At 41.8% G+C, this 20,968-nt stretch overlaps 1 protein-coding gene across 1 annotated transcript in view; it reads left to right on the top strand.

Annotated features, from left to right (window-relative positions):
- Nucleotides 1-20,968, top strand: part of LOC109926771 (protein Niban 2-like) — a 231,833-nt gene that overhangs the window by 125,753 nt on the left and 85,112 nt on the right. The window contains exon 3 of the mRNA XM_048613522.1: nt 14,620-14,748. Coding sequence (XP_048469479.1) covers nt 14,620-14,748 — 129 coding nt within the window. The remainder of the gene's footprint in view (nt 1-14,619; nt 14,749-20,968) is intronic.

Genomic DNA, 20,968 nt, shown 5'->3' with positions numbered 1-20,968 from the left:
AGTGAATAAGCAAACGGTATTGACAGTCACAGAACCTGAACCCAGCAAACAGAATTTTTAACTCTTTGTTAACTGCACTTTATCTTGTGAACCTATTGCTTTTGTTCCCCATTATGAGACTAAGTGGATTCTTGATATTTATGTTTGGAGTCAGAAAATGTCAAAGCAAGATATTGATGCAATTTCTAAACCTTCACATCACAGTTCTGATTCTCCTCTAAACCAAAAGGTTGGATAATTGAACAAAATGCCTCTTTGACTCATGTAGGAGGTTTGTACAACTGGCTTATGTTTGTGTATTTATTTGAAACAATTTGTGGAAGACCCTAAATCTTGTTTGACTGGCATTCCACAGTTGTTTGGTTTCTTTAGTAGTGTGATGCATGGTTAACACTGCTGCCTCCTAGCGCCAGAGATCTGAGTTCAATTCCACCCTCGGGTGACTGTCTGTGCGGAGTTTGCACAATCTCTGTGTCTGTGTGCGTTTCTTACCACAGTCCAAAGAATGAGCAGGTTAGTTGGATTGGCCATGCTAAATTGCCCAACGTGTCCAGGGATGTACAGGCTAGGTGAATTAACAGTGGGAAATGCAGAGTTACAGGTATAAGATACCGGAGTGGGATGCTCCTTGGAGGGTCAGTGTGGACTTGATGGGCCGAATGGCCTTTTCCACACTGGAGGAATTCAGTGTGATTGCAACCTTAGTGGTTAAAGATAATTATCTTTTTGTTTGAAAAGTATCCCGTATCATGATGGGATAGCAAGAACTGCAGATGCTCGAGTCGGATAACACAGTGTGAAGCTGGAGGAATACAGCAGGTCAGGCAGCAACAGAGGAGCAGGAAAGTTGATGTTTTGGGTTGGGACCCTTCTTCAGAGAAAGGGTCCTGACCTGAAACGTCAACTTTCCTGCTCCTTTGATGCTGCCTGGCCTGCTGTGTTCCTTCGGCTCCACACTGTGTTACCCCCATATCATGATTCAGCAGCTCACCTTTACCACCCTGAGGGCAATTAGCAATAGGCAATCAAGGATGGCCCAGCCTGTGACAGACACCTACTGTGAAAATAAATTATTTCATTGTGTAGTGTTCAGGTTGTTGTGCAAAGAGGCAGATTGATTGGAAACTATCTGTTCAAAGATTCTCTTGCATTCCTTTTGAAGCATGTGGGTCTTGAACTCCAGACTCAGGAGCAGAAAAGTTAGCACTGCGCCACGAGCCCTTCTATAAATGTGTAGCCTGACTGGTTCATTTTTCTCCGCTCAATAGTATTAGCAAATCTTAGGGGCAGCACAATGGCCCAGCGGTTAGCACTGCTGCCTCCGCACCAGGATCCCGGGTTGATTCCAGCCTCGGACGACTATCTGTGTGGTGTTTCCCCATGCTCCCAGTGCCTGCGTGTGTTTCCCCTAGGTGCTCCAGTTTCCTCCCACAGTCCAAAGATGCTCAGATTTGGTGGACTGGCTATCTAGGGTGGGAAATGCAGGGATGGGGTAGGAGGAGGGTCTGGGTGAGATGATCTTCGGAGGGTTAGTATGGACTCAATGGGCCAAATGGCCTGTTTCCACACTGTAGGGATTCTATGATTCTAAAGCTGGTAATCTGATAATGGTGGAGGGAGTTTGTGAAGAACAGGTGGCATTTTACAGAAAATATCTGATTCCTGTCTCTTTGTTCAGCATCTTGCAAGGAAACGAAAAGGAACTGGAATCAACATTGCCTTGAATTTTGGTTCAATATCATGTTTCCTTCCTGCGTGGGCAGAGGAGCATAACTTTTTTAAGTTTCAATGGTATTTTGCAAAATTGTGCCCTTAATAGTTAGGGTGATGTGAGAAACCCATTACTTAAACAAAATGCTGCACTAGGGTTTCGTACTGTATAGCAAACTACCTCTAATATATCGCTGACCTCCACCCTCTTCTCACCCCCTCCTCCCACCCCAAAAAAACCTCATCTTCGGTTTGGTGATGGTAACCTGCTGAAGATGGCCAAAATAGCACAATGTTCCTTTTGATTACAGAGATTGATGGGATAGGGAGTGAGGATAAGGAGAACACTATTGTTCTGGGAGTGAGGGGAAAAGGTGAAAGTAAAAGTGTGGGAGGTGGTTCAGACTGGCATCCATGTGACCTGCCACTTTAACAACCCTGTCAGACAGTCTGCCTTGTGGGTGAGATTTTAACAAAGTTCAGTGTCTCGACATAAAAGTTCTCATGCATTATTTTTAGGAGCGCATGGGAATTCCTCGGTTCTGATCAATACTATTTCCTGACCAACACTTAGAAACAAATGATACAGTCATTATTTTCTTGCGATGTGTGATAACCTGCGGTAGGCAGATTGGCTGCTGTCTTTCCTACACAAATGTTGGAGCCTCTGAGGTCAAAGGTAGGAACCTTTCAGCTCCTGATCTCCCTCCTTGTTGGATGATCTGTTATTTCTCTACCCTTCGCATCATTTTAGTTACTCTAGTTTGAGATTTGTGTTGAACATTTCAGTCTTTAAATTAAACAAGTGTATGATCTTTCCTGTTCAATTTGTTTAAGATCACCAGCCTGTTGTCTTACTTTTAATAGAAGTCTTTACGCAATGTTGTTGTCCTCAGCAATAGCTTTACAAAATGGAACATATTTACATCTCAAGTGTCAGAAACCAATCTGCCCAATTGAATCTGATGGATACTACAGTATCAGTCAGGCAAACAGAGCTCCCACCTTGCATTTCATTCTCTTCCAATCCACATCTCTTCCCCTGACCCTTCATGTCGATTCATTCGTTATAGTGTTCAAATACTTAGAATAATACTGGATTAACTTGAGTTTAAATTCTGCTCGTATCTAATCTTTAACTTGCATGCTGGTATTAACTTGTAATTGAGCTTGCATTTGACTACTACTTGGAATGTTATATCAGGTGTCTAATTTATCACAAGGTCATATTTATGAATCTTCTGAATACAGAAAGAAACATGGTTTGAATTGTCGAACTGAATTATGTGGTATATTTCCCTTCTAGTTCCAAATTGCCAGTTTCCACTTCCCTGCCTCTTGGTTCCTACCATCTGAGATAATTCTACAAGGATAATGGATATATGCGACGATCTAATGATCAGTGATATTACAATCTTGAGAATGAGTTTCTATCAGCTGCAGTGTATGAAATATAGACTTGTTTTCGAAAAGTTTCAGTACATTTGATTTTCAAATTGACTGTCTTGTGGCAACTCTTGATTTCTCTTGTTCCATGATTTTTGTTCAACACAATGAACGTATCGCAGCAAATGTGCTCTTGTCAATAGTTTTTCCAATCTCTCGATATACAGTTTGTTGGAGGTCTTTAGATATCTCGGTTAAGATGCTTAACTATAGATACTCCTTATTATGGCTTCTTGGTGTTTGTGATTTATCTGATCAAACAGCAAATTCTTGGTGAGGTGAATTTCAGTTATTAGACTAAAATGTTATCTGAAATCAAGTTAGTTGCAGTATAGTCAGTTCAAGGTTCCTATCATTTTAGTTTCATATTTTAATAATTCACACTGTATTTAAAGCTGCACTTTCCATCAAGACTGGTTTTCCCAAGGGAAATTGATAGAAATGTACAGAAACAACATTCTGTTGAGTTAGGGGATTGACCAAGAGTTTGGTATCACATGATCTAAGTTACTTGTGTAAATGTCCTCTTAGCATCCCTGACATGATTCACTACTGTATTTGATTGATTCCTAAGGGACAAACTGAAGAGATATTCACCTGGCAGGCCTCGAGGTTAATTACACTAAAACTGTAAATCTGAGATTTAGTTGGAGATTTGCCAGGCAGAAATCTATTTAGCTTGCTTGGCTCCTGCCTGGCTGAAAGTTAAAATCTCCCTCTTTTTGTGCAGATCTGGATGCACGTGTGTGCAGAAATGTATTCCAAAAGCTGCAAATATAAATGTTGAGAGAAGGAACCAGAGAATCCCTACACTCATAGAATCCTAGAATCCCTACAGTGCGGAAACATGCCATTCCGCCCAACAAATCCATTCCGGCCCTCAGAAGAACATCCCACCCAGACCCATTTCCCCATGTCTTACCCACCTAACCTAAACATCCCTGAAAACTATGAGCAATTTAGCATGGCCAATCCACCTACCCTGCACATCTTTGGACTGTGGGAGGAAACCCGCGCAGACTCGGGGAGAATATGCAAACTCCACACAGACGGTCGCCCGAGCCTGGAATTGAGCCCGGGTCCTTGGTGCTGTGAGGCAGCAGTGCTAACCACTGAGCCACTGTGCCGCCTTTACACTCTGGACAGATTTAACTGGGGGAAGGGTTCTCCACTGGCTGAGGGTTCCAGCAGGTCCTTTGACAACCATGTAGAGCAGTTAGACACTGGGCTGGATCTTGTAGTGCTGCAGATAACCAGTTTTGTCCCTTGTGACATGTCCTGTTCTACTTCATGTCAGACACCCTATTATTCAATGTAAAATGCATTTTAAGATGCATGCATTCCCCATCTTGTTTGGAAGATAGCTTTTAAAAAGTCTTGTACAACCATCAACTTTGTTCAGCTTTAACTTGTGAAAATTTCTGCTTAGAGCAGCTTAAGTCTTGATAATGGTTTATATGGTGTGTATTTCATACACCTGCCTTTCAATGCTTTTTTTTTAATCTGGGTTGTTTGCAAAGGCCCTTCAGAAAAGATGAAGGATTAAATGAATAGGTGTGAAACTTCAAAAAAAAACACAGGTATTTGGGAATGAGATTTTGATTCAATTATTTTCACACTGATTTTCCATGAAAAGCAATAGTTTCCTCACGTTTGGATTCCCATCAAAATCTTCTAAGTGCTGTTGCTAGGGTTGCAAACTCCCAGCTGGGTGTATTCCAGGAGATGTCATGACATAATACTTCACTGATTGCCCTGCCCCCAAACATCTGTCATTGGCCATACAATATCCCAATTATAGTGCCCTGCCTTACCACAGCCAATTGGATAACAGATTTTTCATTTCCTCCATTTGGATGGTTATTTAGCTATTAGTCAAAGTTTGATTTTGTTTCACATATCCAATATCCATTTTGCTAAACAAGCCAAAGCATTGAAGGATTTTGTTAAGCAAAACATACCTCTCATATTTGTGTTCCTGGTAGCAATGACCTGGGACTCCAGGGTAGTCCTACAGGTTTACCAACTATAGTGTCTCAGGACACAAGTTCGTTTCTGAAAGCACTGCAATTGTCATTCAGTCCTGTATGTGTGCAAATAAAAATAGTAGGATGTAGTAATTGGTTAGATTGAGGTTTGATAAGTGTTGGAGCATAGTATAGGTCCTTCAAGCCAGTTCTTGTATTAAACAAGATGATGGCTGATTTTCTATCAAAATTCCATATAATCTTATAACTTCCTTACTACTGCTAAAATCTATTAACCATTTCCTTGGCTACATTCAATGACTGAGCAAATGACAACAGATGAACCAATATAATCCCCTATTTCTGACAATTGAACCTCCGGTGTGGTGAAATCTTAAATCGTGCTGTATGCATTAACTCTTAGCCTGGTAAGAAACATTCCAGGATTTTGACACAACAGCAATGAAGGAATGGCAGTATCGGTCCAAGTCTGAATGGCGTGTGGATTGGGAGGGGAACATTCTGTGTTCCTGTGTACCTGTTGCCTTTGTCCTTTGTAAAGTGGTAGTGTTTGCAGATTCAAGAAATACTGTTGAAGTGGCCTTAGCAAGCTGCTGGAACGTATCTTTCAGATGGTACGCTCTGCCACTGCATTAATGGCAAACGAAATGGATGAGGTACTGATCGTAAGCTGCTTTGATTAAAAACAAAACGTTTTGGAGAAACGCAGTAGGTTTGGCAGCATATGTGGAGAGAGAAACTGCTAACATTGAGTCCTGTATGAATCCTATTCAGAAGTGAAGGGGCTAGAAAATGGTGATCTTAATGCTGTAGACAGGGAGGGGGAGGAGGAGGAGTAAGTGGAGCAGATGGTACAGGCACTCAAGGCAAAAGCAGTGCTGACAGTGATAAAGGAGTGAAAGAGATGACAAATAGGTGTAAATGTTACAAAAACAGAAGTTGCTGGAAAAGCTCAGCAGATCTGGCAGCATCTGTGAAGAAAAAAAAAATTAGAGTTAACGTTTTGGGTCTGGTGACCCTTCCTCAGAGTTGCTTTTCCAGCAACTTCTGTTTTTGTACCTGATTTATAGCATCCACAGTTCTTTCGGTTTTTATTTAGGTGTAAATGTTAGTTGTGAAAGGGAGAAAGTGGGTTCACTCTGCTGAGAGCAGAGCCAACCAGATACAAAGAAGGTGCAGCTGGGAAAGCAGGGATGAGGATGTAAGAGAAGTGGAAGATAGGTCATATTCTGAAGTTTTGGAACTCAGTATTGAGTATTTGAGGTTTATCTCACACCATTGTTTGCAGTGTTGTGTTCAGAAGTTGTGGAAATTTCTTTATCACATTCAATATTGGAACAATCCCCTTTCATTTCTAGGAAAGAATCTATTTGCGATCGATTTCAGTCCAGTCTCCTTTGAAGTGAACCCAGAAGCTTTTAAACTAAACTTTTTAAAAAAAAAACTTGCTCTTACTAGATTTGGTTGCTTAACGATTTCTCTCTCTCCAGTTGTAAGGCCCCACAATATAAACAAATTTCCCATTAGTAGTCCCTAACCCACTGTCTGATGCATCCTGATTTTACATCCATGGTTCTGGAAAGCCTGACCTAGTTAATTATAAAATTGTTTCAGAAAATTTGCCAATGCCCACATGCTGGTTTCTAATCTCAACTCACTTTTCAAAAAATAAAGTCAATCTTTCACACCTTTATTCAAACACCTTTCACCTCTCAGTCCAAGCTGTATTGGAGGTCTTGCTGTACATGAATACTGACTGCTTCAGCATCTGAGTTGCAAATGGTGATGAACACCACCACTTCTGACTTTCATGAGCAAGGGAAGATCATTTGAAGATGGTTCAACCTAGCACTCTGCCTTGAGGAACTCCTACAATTGTCTTCCACTGCAGATTCTATATTAGCAGAAACTTGTGAAACATGCTGCAGCAAAAATGTTCATCTAACAGTGTGCTCTGGTGCACATGGAAGCAGATTAAATTTGAGCATACTAATCTCAGTCTACAGAGAAACCAGTAGAGGAAGTAAGCATTTTAGAGATTGAAGACAACAATCATTGTCCCATTATTTAAATTGAGCCTTCTGCTTGAGACTAAGCTGGTGATCCATTATTTGGTCTATTACTTTGTTGCTCAATGACCTTTAATTCATTGTAAATGATCTGAAAATGGGAAGCATTCATGATTTGAAATTCTTTTTGAAATTGAACAAGAAAGGAATCCTAATCCTGAACTATCCATTGTATTCTAGGTTAATTCTCTCCAGCAGAACTCTGCAACTCAGTAAATCTCCAATGCAATGCAGTCCATACAGTGGAAAAATATTAAATAGGAACTGGCCAAATGTTGCACAGCTTCCAAATATGGTGCTGTTTGAAACCTTGGCTTGTCTTGGGGATGTCAAGATGCCAGGCCGAGGTCTGTTTGGATCAGTAATTTGAATGGCGAATCTTTTCCTCGAATGCCAATCTGCCTAAAATAGGCAACCAGCTTTGTTCACCCCTACCATGACCACTACCTTGCTTCCAATAAAATGATTGTGAACACGCAGAACTAATTCCATATATTTTGTAAGACTAAACCTGTTTTCAGCCGGCTTTTCCCCCTTGTTAAACTTTGAGTGATATCAGAGCGGCCAGATTCCATTTTCCAAATGTTCTAATGGGTTTTCTTGCCCTTCTCCCGTGCCCACTAATCAGCAGTATGAGAAGATATTGGTTTAACCTTGAGAATTAACTGAAAACAACAGCATTATAGTATCGGCCCCTGTGAAGTGATTAAAAGCAAGACTTTTGCTGGATTGGATCAGAACCAGGTTGTTGAAACGGACGTTTTTGCCTTGAGAGGATTTTACCCCGTTGTTTTTATGGATTGGGATTGGGAGGCATGGCTGCTGTTTACCTGCCTTCCTGAAGCTGAAGAATGATTTTAGATCTCTGGTAAACCAGATAGGAGCTAGGAGAGAAATACATTTGTTTTCCCACTGTTCGTTCTTCAGTTGCAATTTAGAGGGATCTGTGGAACAGCATCATTCAGATAGTTGGTTTGCACATGGACAAGGAAAATCTTTTGATCTAATTGGTTCTGAATGTACAGTTGTCATGCCTGATTTGGTTTCACAAAACATCATTCTCTCCTAATGTGTCATTTTCAGTAGGGAGACCCAGTTAATTTCAGGAGTAGGAAAACTGGCCATTTCCTTTATTCTTGCTCACTAAGGTCAATGATAACATCATTTTCCCCCCTACTGTTAGTTTGCGATTGTGTGCAGACCTGAGTATCCACCTACAGCTCTCTACTTTGTATCTCTCAGCATTGCTTGCTGTGTTATACTTAAAAGTTGTCAAAATTTCTTTATCGCATCCAGCATGTTAGATTAATATGTTCAGCGAGATTCGGATAGCCCCCAATCCTTAAATAAAAGTCAGAAATCACATGCTGCCAGGTTATAGTCCAACAGGTTTATTTGAAATCACAAGCTTTCAGAGCGCTGCTCCTTCCGACTTCACCTGACAAAGGAGCAGCACTCCAAAAGCTTGTGATTTCAAATAAACCTGTTGGACTATAACCTGGTGTCGTGTGATTTCTGACTTTGTCCACCCCACTCCAACACTGGCACCTCCACGTCATGGCTACCTTAAATAAAATGTAGAACTGCCAAAGTTGGAGATCTTGAAGCAATGAAAACAGAAATTGGCATCGTCTGTGGAGAAAGTGCAGTTAGGATTTTGAGTCCAATGACCCTTTTTGTTTTTTGGAACATCTCCCAATCCTTCCCTACCCTTTTTCATAATGTTTGAACGAAGACTACTGCAATCTGTTAAAGGAATGGCAATCAATAGCTGTTCAGTACCTTGGAGCGAGTGCTTGTTATTGACAGCTCTATTAAAGAACAGTACCTTTCCTTATGAACCTGCATTAGCTGAACTAATGATGCTGCAAGCATGTGGCCTCGGGTGCAAAGTTTCTTCAGTCATATTTTTGTGCCCGAAACTCCTGACTGTTTCATTCGAAGTGAATTCCTGCACACTCAATAAACACTTGAACTGTTGGAGCGCGTGATTGAGTCTTGGTTCACAAAGCTTAATTTTGGATGTCGCTGTGGTCTGTCAAGTGATTGAGATTTTGTCTTGAATTTTTCCACATTGGGGGAAAAATGAAGCTTTGTCAAGGCACTGCTATGTTAGGGTCCATGGACTGAGTTCTCACAGATACCTTGCCCAAGGGACCTGTATTAATCTGTAAAGTTCTGCAGTGAATGTAGGCATGCTATTTTATCACAAATGACATTGAAGTGGGTCCCCAACTGAGGACAAACTCAGAGACTGATGTCCCTCTGGAACTTCCATCCCTCCCCTCCCCTTCTCTCCCCTCCAACTCCATATCACCACCTGATACCACTCTTGTATATACCCTCCTTATTTGCTGTACCCTTTAAATTTCCCCCTCTCTGCTTTTCCCTTAACTTGTTTCAGTTTCTCTACGTCACTAAAGGTGTAGCTATGGGTACCTGCATTGGTCCCACTAATGCCCGTCTCTTTGTGGGGTGTATGGAACACTCCTTGTTCCTATTCTACCTGAGGCTTGCACCCACCACATTTTCGCTAATACATGAATGATGTAATTGGTGCATCTTCCTGCTGCCTTGGACTTGGAAAAACTAATCTATTTTCTTCCAATTTCAATCCTGCTCTCACCTTCACCTGGTCCATCTGTGATTCTCTTCTTCATTTCCTTGACTTTACTATTGCCATTTCTGGGGCTAGGCTGTGAATCAATGTTCTCTATAAAGCCACTGCTCATTGACTACACATTCAGTTCCTGCTTCCTCCAAGGATTTCATTCCATTCTCCCAGTTTGTCTCCATTGCATCTGTTATGATGCCACCTTACATTGAGCTGCTTTTGATATGATCTTTTTCATCAACACAGTACTCCAGCCTGGCTGGAATTTAAAGTTTTCTCTCCCAGTACGCTTTGCCAGACTCTCAACCATGTCTAATCCATCCTCCACACTTCTACCCTCTGGTAGGAACGACCCTGCCTTCCAGTTCCCTGTCACTTTGCTCCCACGCTCACATTTCCGTTCGGAGCCAGCTGCAGTATTCCAACTAAGCTCTGCACTAACTCAAGGAACAACATTCCGTCTTCTGCTAAGGCACTTAACAGCCTCTCACACTCAATATTTCATTCCATAACTTCCAAGCATGACATTTGTGCTCCATTTTACTTGCACAACCCCCAGCCCCCATGGTCATGTCTAATTCATAATTTACTTGTCTTGTTGGATTGTCTCTCTGGCGAGTGGACCCATTTTCTCCTTTCTCCATTTTTTTCCCATTTACGTCAATTGTACATTTACTTTGCCTTTTGCAGTGGTCACCCTTGCAATCTGTTCTGCTCACTCGTCCTCCCCCATTCCCAGTGACCCTGTTGCTGTTGCCACTGTCACCACAGCATAAAGCTCACAATTTACCAACCACTCTTCAATTCTGAAGAGCAGTCGTACCAAAACATTTTAACAGTTTCTTTCTCCTCCAGATAGCCAGGCCTGATGTGTTTCTCCAGCACTTTTTTTTTTGTTTCAGATTTCCAGTAGCATTTTGCTTTACGTGAGGACTAAGTAGCCTGCTTGGTTAGCACCCCATCCTCCAGTTTGAACAGATGCTCCCTCCCTCCACCCCAACATAGCATGGCAGCAGTCTGTACCACCTACTCGGTGCCCTGCAGCAATTCACCAAGTTATAACATGAGGGCATGAGTTCAGCAAACTCAACACAGACCAAGAAACTGGTACCTGATCATCAGGCAAATTAGTGTGGCATTTATGAGCACACCTTTTTTTTTTTTGTGAATCTTCAGATGAAATTCTGAAAAGCAACAGTCCATTCTGCTAAAATTAAATGATATCCAAATGTCTTAATATTATAGACTGGTTAATAATAAAATAAGTGTAAATGGACTGAGTGAGTGAGATTTTTTGAGGCTTGGGCCTGTGCTGCTGTTTGTAGACAGCATTATAGTCAAGTCATAATCTTACTGGACTATTGGCCTGCTGCCTTATTAAAGATGGCTAATGATGGTTTAACCTGAGGGTCACCATGCCTCGGGTAGGGAGAGCCAGAGTTATACAGCATGTATGGAGAATCCTTGGTCAGTGCAGGAGTCGAACCCACGCTGTTGGCATCACTCCACATTGCAAATCAGCTGTCCAGCCAGCTAAGCTGACCACAGTTAGCATTGTAACCTTATGACCTTCTGAATTCCTCCGATCTATGTTACATTCTCAAAAGAAGACTGGATTTCTTTGTGGGCGACATGAGATACTTTGTTTTAATTTGAAATCTGACTGAAGTGTTAACATTTCGATTCATCACCACCGTGCCATAGGAACCTTTATCTACAAAGGGAATGTGACTGTAACAATGGCTTGGCCAAGTTTGCAGCTTTGTGCAGATGCTAGCACCCAACTGCAATTTTGGGAAACGCAGAGTCCTCGGAACAGTTAACTTTGGAAAGCAAGAGGATGACTTACAGACATGAGCTGTGAAATAGATTGGCACACAGCAAGAAGGAAGTATTTGTTTTAGCATGAGTGTTTGCCTGCCTTCCTGTCAAGATGAGCTAATTTAATTGCTTGAGTTTTGGGTGGGGTTACTCAATAGAAGACAGTTCTTTTTATTCTTTGTGAGTGGGTGGATGGGAGAAGAGGAACTCGAGGATTAGTCTGTTTGATCATTTTTTAAAAAATATTACAGTCAGATGTGAAGTGATTTTAAAATAGGGTCGCAGGGAAGATTGTGGCCCAAACCAATCCCATTCAAGGAAGTTTGTGATGTTGAGAAACAGAAATCTGAGCAAAATAGTGTGGGGAGGTTGGGAGAAAGGGGAGAACACGGAGGTAATTGTTGATGGAAATTAATGAGCATTTTATTAAAAGATTTTTATTGCGTTTATGCCAACTCTGAATGTTATCCAAAGAGAAGTAAAACTAATTGAACTAACAGCTCTTAAATAGGCTTGAACATAGGTCCATCACTTTGTGGTGGCAGATCAGTTGAGTTCTTTTTTTATGTTATGTGACGGTAGGAGGTTTTTGTGATTATATCTCATGATTCCAAGCCTTTCTTTTTCACTTTTCTGAAAAATGAAATCTCCAAGGCTTTGTCCTATGACTTGCAAAGCAGTGGTTGTGTAGGTAGAACAGCAGCACAAAACTGTAAATTCAGCTACAGGCATGCCCAGAATATCCTCCATTTCATCTTGAAAGGGACAACAGCAATGACTTATCATTATATTCTAAAATGCACTATAAATAGAAGTTCTGAGGTGCTTCACAAGAGCACCATAAATAGCTTTGCTGAGCCGTGTAGGGACATCTTTGGTCAGGTGACTAAAGTCTTGGCCAAAGAGATTAAGCTATGTCTTAAAGGAAGGAAGCGAGATAGTCAAGTCCACAAAACTATAGCTTTTAAACTTTTATGGAAGAACGGGCCCAGAAATTTGTGAAAATTGGATGAATTTTCAAAGTTTATTTCCAGCAGTAGTGGGTTAGCTGTGCCGTGTGATGTTTTACTTTTTGACATGTTGCATTTTCTTGCATTTTGAGGTTACTGTAATCCTGCCTTCTGAAGCTTATTCTGAAAGGGATTTATTTCTTTGAATTCTGAAAATAAGAGTGCATATGCCGAATCAAATTTGTTTGAACTTTTCTATAGCCAGAAGATCCCACACTGCAAGTAGAACACGGCAAGCAAGCCTATAATTGCAACCAACAGCGAGAAGGAACTTTGTATCACAGATTTATCATAGAATCCCTACAGTGTGGAACAGGCCCTTCGGCCCAAAACACCCACACCGACCCTTGGAGAATCCCACCCAGACCCATCCCCCTATAACCCTCCTAATCTACACATCCCTGAACACCTTTGGACAATTTAGCATGGCCAATCCACCTAGCCTGCACATCTTTGGACTGTGGGAGGGAACCCACGCAGACACGGGGAGAATGTGCAAACTCCACACAATCGCCCATGGCTGGAATTGAACCCGAGTCCCTGACGCTGTGAGGCAGCAGTGCTAACCACTGAGCTACCGTACTTGAAATGGGATGAAGTTGTACTCTGAGCAAATTTGAGTTTGATTTGTCACTTCCTGTGAGAATCCAATAACCTTAACTTGCTATTCTGCCTAGTGGTAGTCACCTTTCACTGCCAAGAAGATTTTAGTAGTTTAGTGCTACCTTAACGAAGCTTGTTTTTCCAATGATATTTTCAGAACATTTACTTTTAACACCTTGCAGCAATTGGCTATTTTGAGGCAAAATCATGCCATGCATCTTCAAATATTTTTCCTCCTGTGTGTGAAATGCTACATCTCCTTAACTGTCTGCCACCAAATAGCGCAGAGCATGTGGTCCGCACCTACCCAACCACCTGGTGGTTTGTAACTTTACTGAGCTACTTAATGCACCACTGAAGTTTGTTTTATAAGCAGGATGTGTGCATGTGTTTTACTGCAAGTCGTTGACATGTCCACAGTTCTGAAATCCACGAGCACAATAAAATTCTGTGTTCGTTTGAGGTGTCTTTTAGAACAACTGCCCAGTCTGATTTTGGAAGCTAACTGCTAGTTTGTATGAATGTTGTTGATCTTTAACTTAGGATTTCATGGCTATTACAAGCTAACGTTTTAATTTTGCTTCTGCACAGATTCACCTATGCAACCTACATTCTAAATGCGCTTACATAGTTAGTAACTTGCTTTCCACTGGCACCTTTGCAGAACTGGAAGTGAAGTTTGTTCTGATTTTACTGTAAATAATCCAGAATACAAAATTTCAGATGGTGACTCTGGTTTTCAGAAATGATATTCAAAAACTCCAATTCTAAAATGCTCAAAATTTTCTATCTGGAATATTTGCTTTTTACCATAAGTTTCTATTTGAATTGAGCATATACAATCCTGTCACGAATATAGTCAATATCATGTAAGATAATGAAAACTGTTACTTTAATATATGTAATTTGTAGAATTAATGAGATTTCCACCATAACTGATCTTGGTACTTTCTATAAATTTATTCATCAGTTCAATTCAAAGCCAATTCATTGTGTGGTTAAGCACAGCCTCAGATTAAAGGGAAGACCCTTTAGAACAGAGATAAGGAGAAACCTCTTCAGCCAGGGAGTGGTGAATCTATGGAATTCACTGCCACAGAAGGCTATGGATGCCAAGTCATTGAGTATAATTAAGATAGATATAGGTTTTTGATTGTCAAGGGGATCAAGGGTTACGGGGAGAAAGCGGGAGAATGGGGTTGAGAAAATTATCGGCCATGATTGAATGGTGGAGCCAACCCAATGGGCCCTATGTCCTAATTTCTGCTCCTATGTCTTAGGGTCTTATAATGAAGAAAAATGTGGTTTACAGATGAATAATGAAGACTAATTTATCTGTCTTATTTAATTTCCTGTAGGCCCCATTAAAGGATAGAGTTATCTTCTCTGGCAACCTTTACCAGTACATGGAAGTAAACAGGAAGTGGAAAAACAGATACTTTGTTGTACATGATGACTACGATGTGGCATTTTACGACAGCAGAATGGTATGTTTTACATTTATAAGTACCTGAGTTATACATTACTTGTAGTACAATGAAAAGAGGAAGATTGTATAATGTAATTTTCTGCTTTTCAAAAAGCATTGCTTGGAACGGTAGAGGTCCAAAGAGGTTTAGATTCCATGTAATCTGATCATTTCAGTGTAATAGTAGAGTACAAAAAAAGTCCATAAATGCTATTTGTGTGGTAACACTGTACTGAGAGGGCTAGGATATAAAAAGGAAGAAGGCTTGTTAAAGTTATGCAAAACCTTGGGTTGGCCACTTCTGGAGGACCATGTGGTTCTGCACTTCGCACTTTGTTACAACTGGTTCACAGTTTCCTTTTGTAGTCCCACTAGTCCACGGATCATAACAAGTGTCAGATTTAACCAGATTGGTGCAATGGCCAGTGATATAGATCACAGTCTGTCAGATAAAAGCAAGTTGACCAGGATTCTTTTGTCAGCAGCAAAAAACTAGCTTATTAACTAAAAGCAAGTTTGACCAAATAAAGGTGCGATGATTGATTATTGAGGAACAGCTTGGATTATGCTAATATCTAGTCGTTTTGTTTCATAAACCTTAACATACACCTCTGAAGAGAAATGAAAAACTCGGTCAAGTGTTCGTCATGAAGTACTCGGGTTATGCAATTGTTAAACCCTTGCCAAAAGGATAAGTTACAGATTGTGATGAATTGCATTCTGATTCTGATTCTGATTCTGATTATGCAGGTGTGACATTATTAATGTAACTTAAGTTATCATTCCTAGGTGTGGCATTTTGATGAATTCTAATTTTGTACGTGTACAATAATGTGTCTCAATTCTATCATCATTGTGCCCTCCTCAGTACTGTCATAGGGAAATGTACAGCTAACTGAAAATATTATCCCTCTATTAATGACAATGCATTGGGAAATATAAGTAACTGCACTTTGTAAATTCTGGCACTCAAAAGAGTCCATCATAAGTTTACTGCAAGGAGCTACAATGTATTTTAGTGATAGCAATCACAAATGGTGTTCCCAGGAATGTGGCTGGAAAATACCTTGAATTTATGCATGTAATGGCCATAACTAATAACCAATACTGGAACCACTTGCAAATTGTCATTAATCTGGATATATGCATAAGCCACTTGATTGGCTAATGATACAGTTTATCTTAGTGGGTTTTGTTGTACATTGGTACCTCCTAGGTCAGAAGGGCTGGGTTCAGGTCTGATCTATCAGAGTTGTCAGGCTGATCAAAAATATTTATAAATCACTTGATGAGTTGATTTCACTAGTATTAAAAACTGAACCCCATGTTAAGAGTTTGGTCTCTCTAATTGTTTCTTATTATCAATTTCTGCCCCATTTTACACAGCAGATGTGGCACAGGGCCATCTGTGAATTAGTGTCATAGAGCTGTACAGCATGGAAAACAGACCTTTTTGGTCCAATTCATCCATGCCGACTAGATATCCTAAATTAATCTAGTCCCGTTTGCCAGCATTTGGCCCATATCCCTCTTAAACACTTTCTATTCATATAGCTATCCAGATGCCTTTTAAATATTGTAATACAAACAAAGAACAAAGAAAATTACAGCACAGGAACAGGCCCTTCGGCCCTCCAAGCCTGCGCCGATCCAGATCCTCTATCTAAACTTGTCGCCTATTTTCCAAGGATCTGTATCCCTCTGCTCTCTGCCCATTCATGTATCTGTCTAGATACATCTTAAATGACGCTATCGTGCCCGCCTCTACCACCTCCGCTGGCAACGCGTTCCAGGCACCCACCACCCTCTGCGTAAAGAACTTTGCACACATATCTCCCTTAAACTTCTCCCCTCTCACCTTGAAATCGTGACCCCTAGTAATTGAGTCCCCCACTCTGGGCGGTGGGGGGGGGGATAAAGCTTCTTGCTATCCACCCTGTCTATACCCCTCATGATTTTGTAGACCTCAATCAGGTCCCCCCTCAACCTCCGTCTTTCTAATGTAAATAATCCTAATCTAATCAACCTTTCTTCATAGCTAGCGCCCTCCATACCAGGCAACATCCTGGTGAATCTCCTCTGCACCCTCTCCAAAGCATCCACATCCTTTTGGTAATGTGGCGACCAGAACTGTAAGCAGTATTCCAAATGTGGTCGAATCAAAGTCCTATACAACTGTAACATGACCTGCCAACTCTTGTACTCAATACCCTGTCCGATGAATGAATGCATGCCGTATGCCGCCTTGACCACCCTATCGACCTGCGTTGCCACCTTCAGGGTACAGTGGACCTGAACACCCAGATCTATCTGTGCATCAATTTTCCCCAGGGCTTTTCCATTTAGCGTATAGTTCACTCTTGAATTGGATCTTCCAAAATGCATCACCTCGCATTTGCCTGGATTGAACTCCATCTGCCATTTCTCCGCCCAACTCTCCAATCTATCTATATTCCGCTGCATTCTCTGACAGTCCCCTTCACTATCTGCTACTCCACCAATCTTAGTGTCATCTGCAAACTTGCTAATCAGGCTATCTGTACGTTCCTCCAGATCATTTATGTATATCACAAACAACAGTGGTCCCAACACGGATCCCTGTGGAACACCATTGGTCACACTTCTCCATTTTGAGAAACTCCCTTCCACTACAACACTCTGTCTCCTGTTGCCCAGCCAGTTCTCTATCCGTCTAGCTAATACACCCTGGACCCCATGCGACTTCACTTTCTCCATCAGCCTACCATGGGGAACCTTATCAAACGCCTTACTGAAGTCCATGTATATGACATCTATAGCCCTTCCCTCATCTATCAGCTTTGTCACTTCTTCCTCAAAGAATTCTATCAAGTTGGTAAGACATGACCTTCCCTGCACAAAACCATGCTGCCTATCACTAATAAGCCCATTTTCTTCCAAACGTAAATAGATCCTATCCCTCAGTATCTTCTCCAGCAGCTTCCCCACCACTGACGTCAGGCTCACCGGTCTATAATTACCTGGATTATCCTTGCTACCCTTCTTAAACAAGGGGACAACATTAGCAATTCTCCAGTCCTCCGGGACCTCACCCGTGCTCAAGGATGCTGCAAAGATATCTGTTAAGGCCCCAGCTATTTCCTCTCTCGCTTCCCTCAGTAACCTGGGATAGATCCTATCTGGACCTGGGGACTTGTCCACCCTAATGCCTTTTAGAATACTCAACACGTCCCCCCCACCTTATGCTGACTTGACCTAGAGTAATCAAACATCTATCCCTAACCTCAACATCTGTCATGTCCCTCTCCTCGGTGAATACGGACACAAAGTACTCATTAAGAATCTCACTCATTTTCTCTGACTCCTTGCATAACTTCCCTCCTTTGTCTTTGTCTTTGAGTGGGCCCACCCTTTTTCTAGTTACCCTCTTGCTCCTTATGTACAAATAAAAGACTTTGGGAGTTTCCTTAACCCTGTTGGCTAAAGATATTTCATGACCCCCTTTAGCCCTCTTAATTCCTCATTTCAGATTGGTCCTACTTTCCCAATATTCTTCCAAAGCTTCGTCTGTTTTCAGTCGCCTAGACCTTAGGTATGCTTCCTTTCTTGTCTTTGCTCGTCTCACAATTTCACCTGTCATCCATAGTTCCCTAATCTTGCCCTTCCTATCCCTCATTTTCACAGGGACATGTCTGTCCTGCACTCTAATCAACCTCTCTTTAAAAGCCTCCCACATATCAAATGTGGATTTACCCCCAAACAGCTGCTCCCAATCCACATTCCCCAGAACCTGCTGAATTTTGCTATAGTTGGCCTTCCCCCAATTTAGCACTCTTCCTTTAGGACCACTCTCATCTTTGTCCATGAGTATTGTAAAACTTACGGAATTGTGATCACTATTCCCAAAGTAATCCCCTACTGAAACTTCAACCACCTGTCCGGGCTCATGCCCCAACACCAGGTCCAGTATGGCCCATTCCCGAGTTGGACTATTTACGTACTGCTCTATAAAGCCCTCCTGGATGCTCCTTACAAATTCTGCTCCATCTAAACCCCTAACACTAAGTGAATCCCAGTCAATGTTGGGAAAATTAAAATCTCCCATCACCACCACCCTGTTGCGCCTTCATCTTTCCAAAATCTGTCTACATATTTGTACCTCTATCTCACGCTTGCTGTTGGGAGGCCTGTAGTACAGCCCCAACATTGTTACCACACCCTTCCTATTTCTGAGCTCTGCCCATATTGCCTCACTGCTCAAGTCTTCCATAGTGCCCTTCTTCAGCACAGCTGTGATATCCTCTTTGACCAGTAATGCAACTCATCCATCCCGTTTACCTCCCTCTCTATCCCGCCTGAAGCATCTATATCCTGGGATATTTAGTTACCAATCTTGCCCTTCCCTCAACCAAGTCTCAGTAATAGCAATAACATCATACTCCGAGGTACTAATCCAAGCCCTAGGTTCATCTGCCTTACCTACTACACTTCTCGCATTAAAACAAATGCACCTCAGAGTACTTGTTCCTTTGCGTTCATCACCTGCTCTCTGTCTACTCTTCCCCTTAGTCACACTGACTTCATTATCTACTTCCTTACAGGCTTCAGTTACTACCTCCCTCCTTACTGTCCACTAACCACCTCATTTGGTTCCCATCCCCCTGCCACATTAGTTTAAACCCTCCCCAACAGCGTTAGCAAAAGCACCCCCTGGGACATTGGTTCCAGTCCTGCCCAGGTGTAGACCGTCCGATTTGTAATAGTCCCACCTCCCCCAGAACTGGTCCCAATGTCTCAAAAATCTGAACCCCTCCCTCCTGCACCATCTCTCAAGCCACTCATTTATCCTGCCTATTCTTTCATTTCTACTCTGACTAGCACGTGGCACTGGTAGCAATCCTGAGATTACTACCTCTGAGGTCCTACTTTTTAACTTGTCTCCTAACTCCGTAAATTCTGCTTGTAGGACCTCATCCTGTTTATTACCTATATCATTCATGCCTATATGCACCACGACAGCTGGCTGTTCACCCTCCCCGTTCAGAATATACTTCCACTTCTTCCACCACTTCCTCAGGCAGCTCATTCCATACATGTACCACCCTCTGTGTGAAAATGTGGCCCCCTTAGGTCCCTTTTAAATCTTCCCCTCTCACTTCAAACCTATGCCATCTAGTTTTGGACTCCACGCCCCCCCCCCCCCCCAACCCTGGGGAAAAGACCTTGGCTATTTACCCTATCCATGTCCTTCATGATCTCTTAAACCTCTAAGGTCACACCTCAGCCTCCGATGCTGTAGGGAAATAATCCCAGCCTATTCAGCCTCTCGCTATAGCTCTAACCGTCCAACTCTGGCAACATTCTTAAATATTTTATGCACCCTTTCAAGTTTCACAACATCCTTCCTACAGCAGGGAGACCAGAATTGAATGCAGTATTCCAAAAGTTGCCTAACCAATATCCTGTACTGCTGCAACGTGACCTCCCAATTCCTATACTCAATGCACTGACCAATAAAGACAGGTATACCAAATGCTGTCTTCACCTTCCTGTCTGCCTGGGACTCCACTTTCAAGGCGCTATGAACCTGCACTCCAAGGTCTCCTTGTTCAGCAACACTCCCCAGGACCTTACCGTTGAGTGTATAAGTCCTGCCCTAATTTGTCTTTCCAAAATGCAGCACCTCACGTTTATCTTCTGTGGAGTTGCAATGCACCTATAACACAGATGAAGAGGTGAGGGGCAACATCTTTTCGTCAAAAGACGATGCCAACAAACTATGGAAATAAAGGAAAATGTTTAACAGGCTCCGTTGCTATCCTGTTTCACAATTGGGCTTTGCTGTTTGCCAATTTCTGGTTCTATATATTTTCCACCCAGCCTGTTCAAGGATATTATGACATACCTCTGGATCAGGTGGAACTTGAACTCCGTTTTCCTTGCTCAGAGATAGGGTCACTATCACGACACCACAATAGTCCTTCCAAAGGTCTGCCTCCATCATTCAACTGCTCATTTGTTCTCATTGTCGAAATGTGGCGACACTTCGGTGCATTTTGTAGATCCTTGAAGAGAGCACTTAAAAACCTCGGTATTGTAGGTAGCACACAAGTCAAATTAGCGTAAACAGGTAACTACTTCACTAAAAATGAACAAACATTACTACCTATTCTTTGTGACTTTGCAGTTGTGTTTACCTTAACTATTGGAGCACATTCTTCACGACTTAAATATATTTCAGTCTGAGAAATAAGGCACAA

Source organism: Rhincodon typus, chromosome 28 (genome assembly GCF_021869965.1).
Source record: "Rhincodon typus isolate 14 chromosome 28, sRhiTyp1.1, whole genome shotgun sequence".
In the NCBI taxonomy this organism is placed as follows: domain Eukaryota; kingdom Metazoa; phylum Chordata; class Chondrichthyes; order Orectolobiformes; family Rhincodontidae; genus Rhincodon; species Rhincodon typus.
Note: the sequence above shows the minus strand (reverse complement) of the source record. Positions and strands in the feature narration are given on the sequence as shown.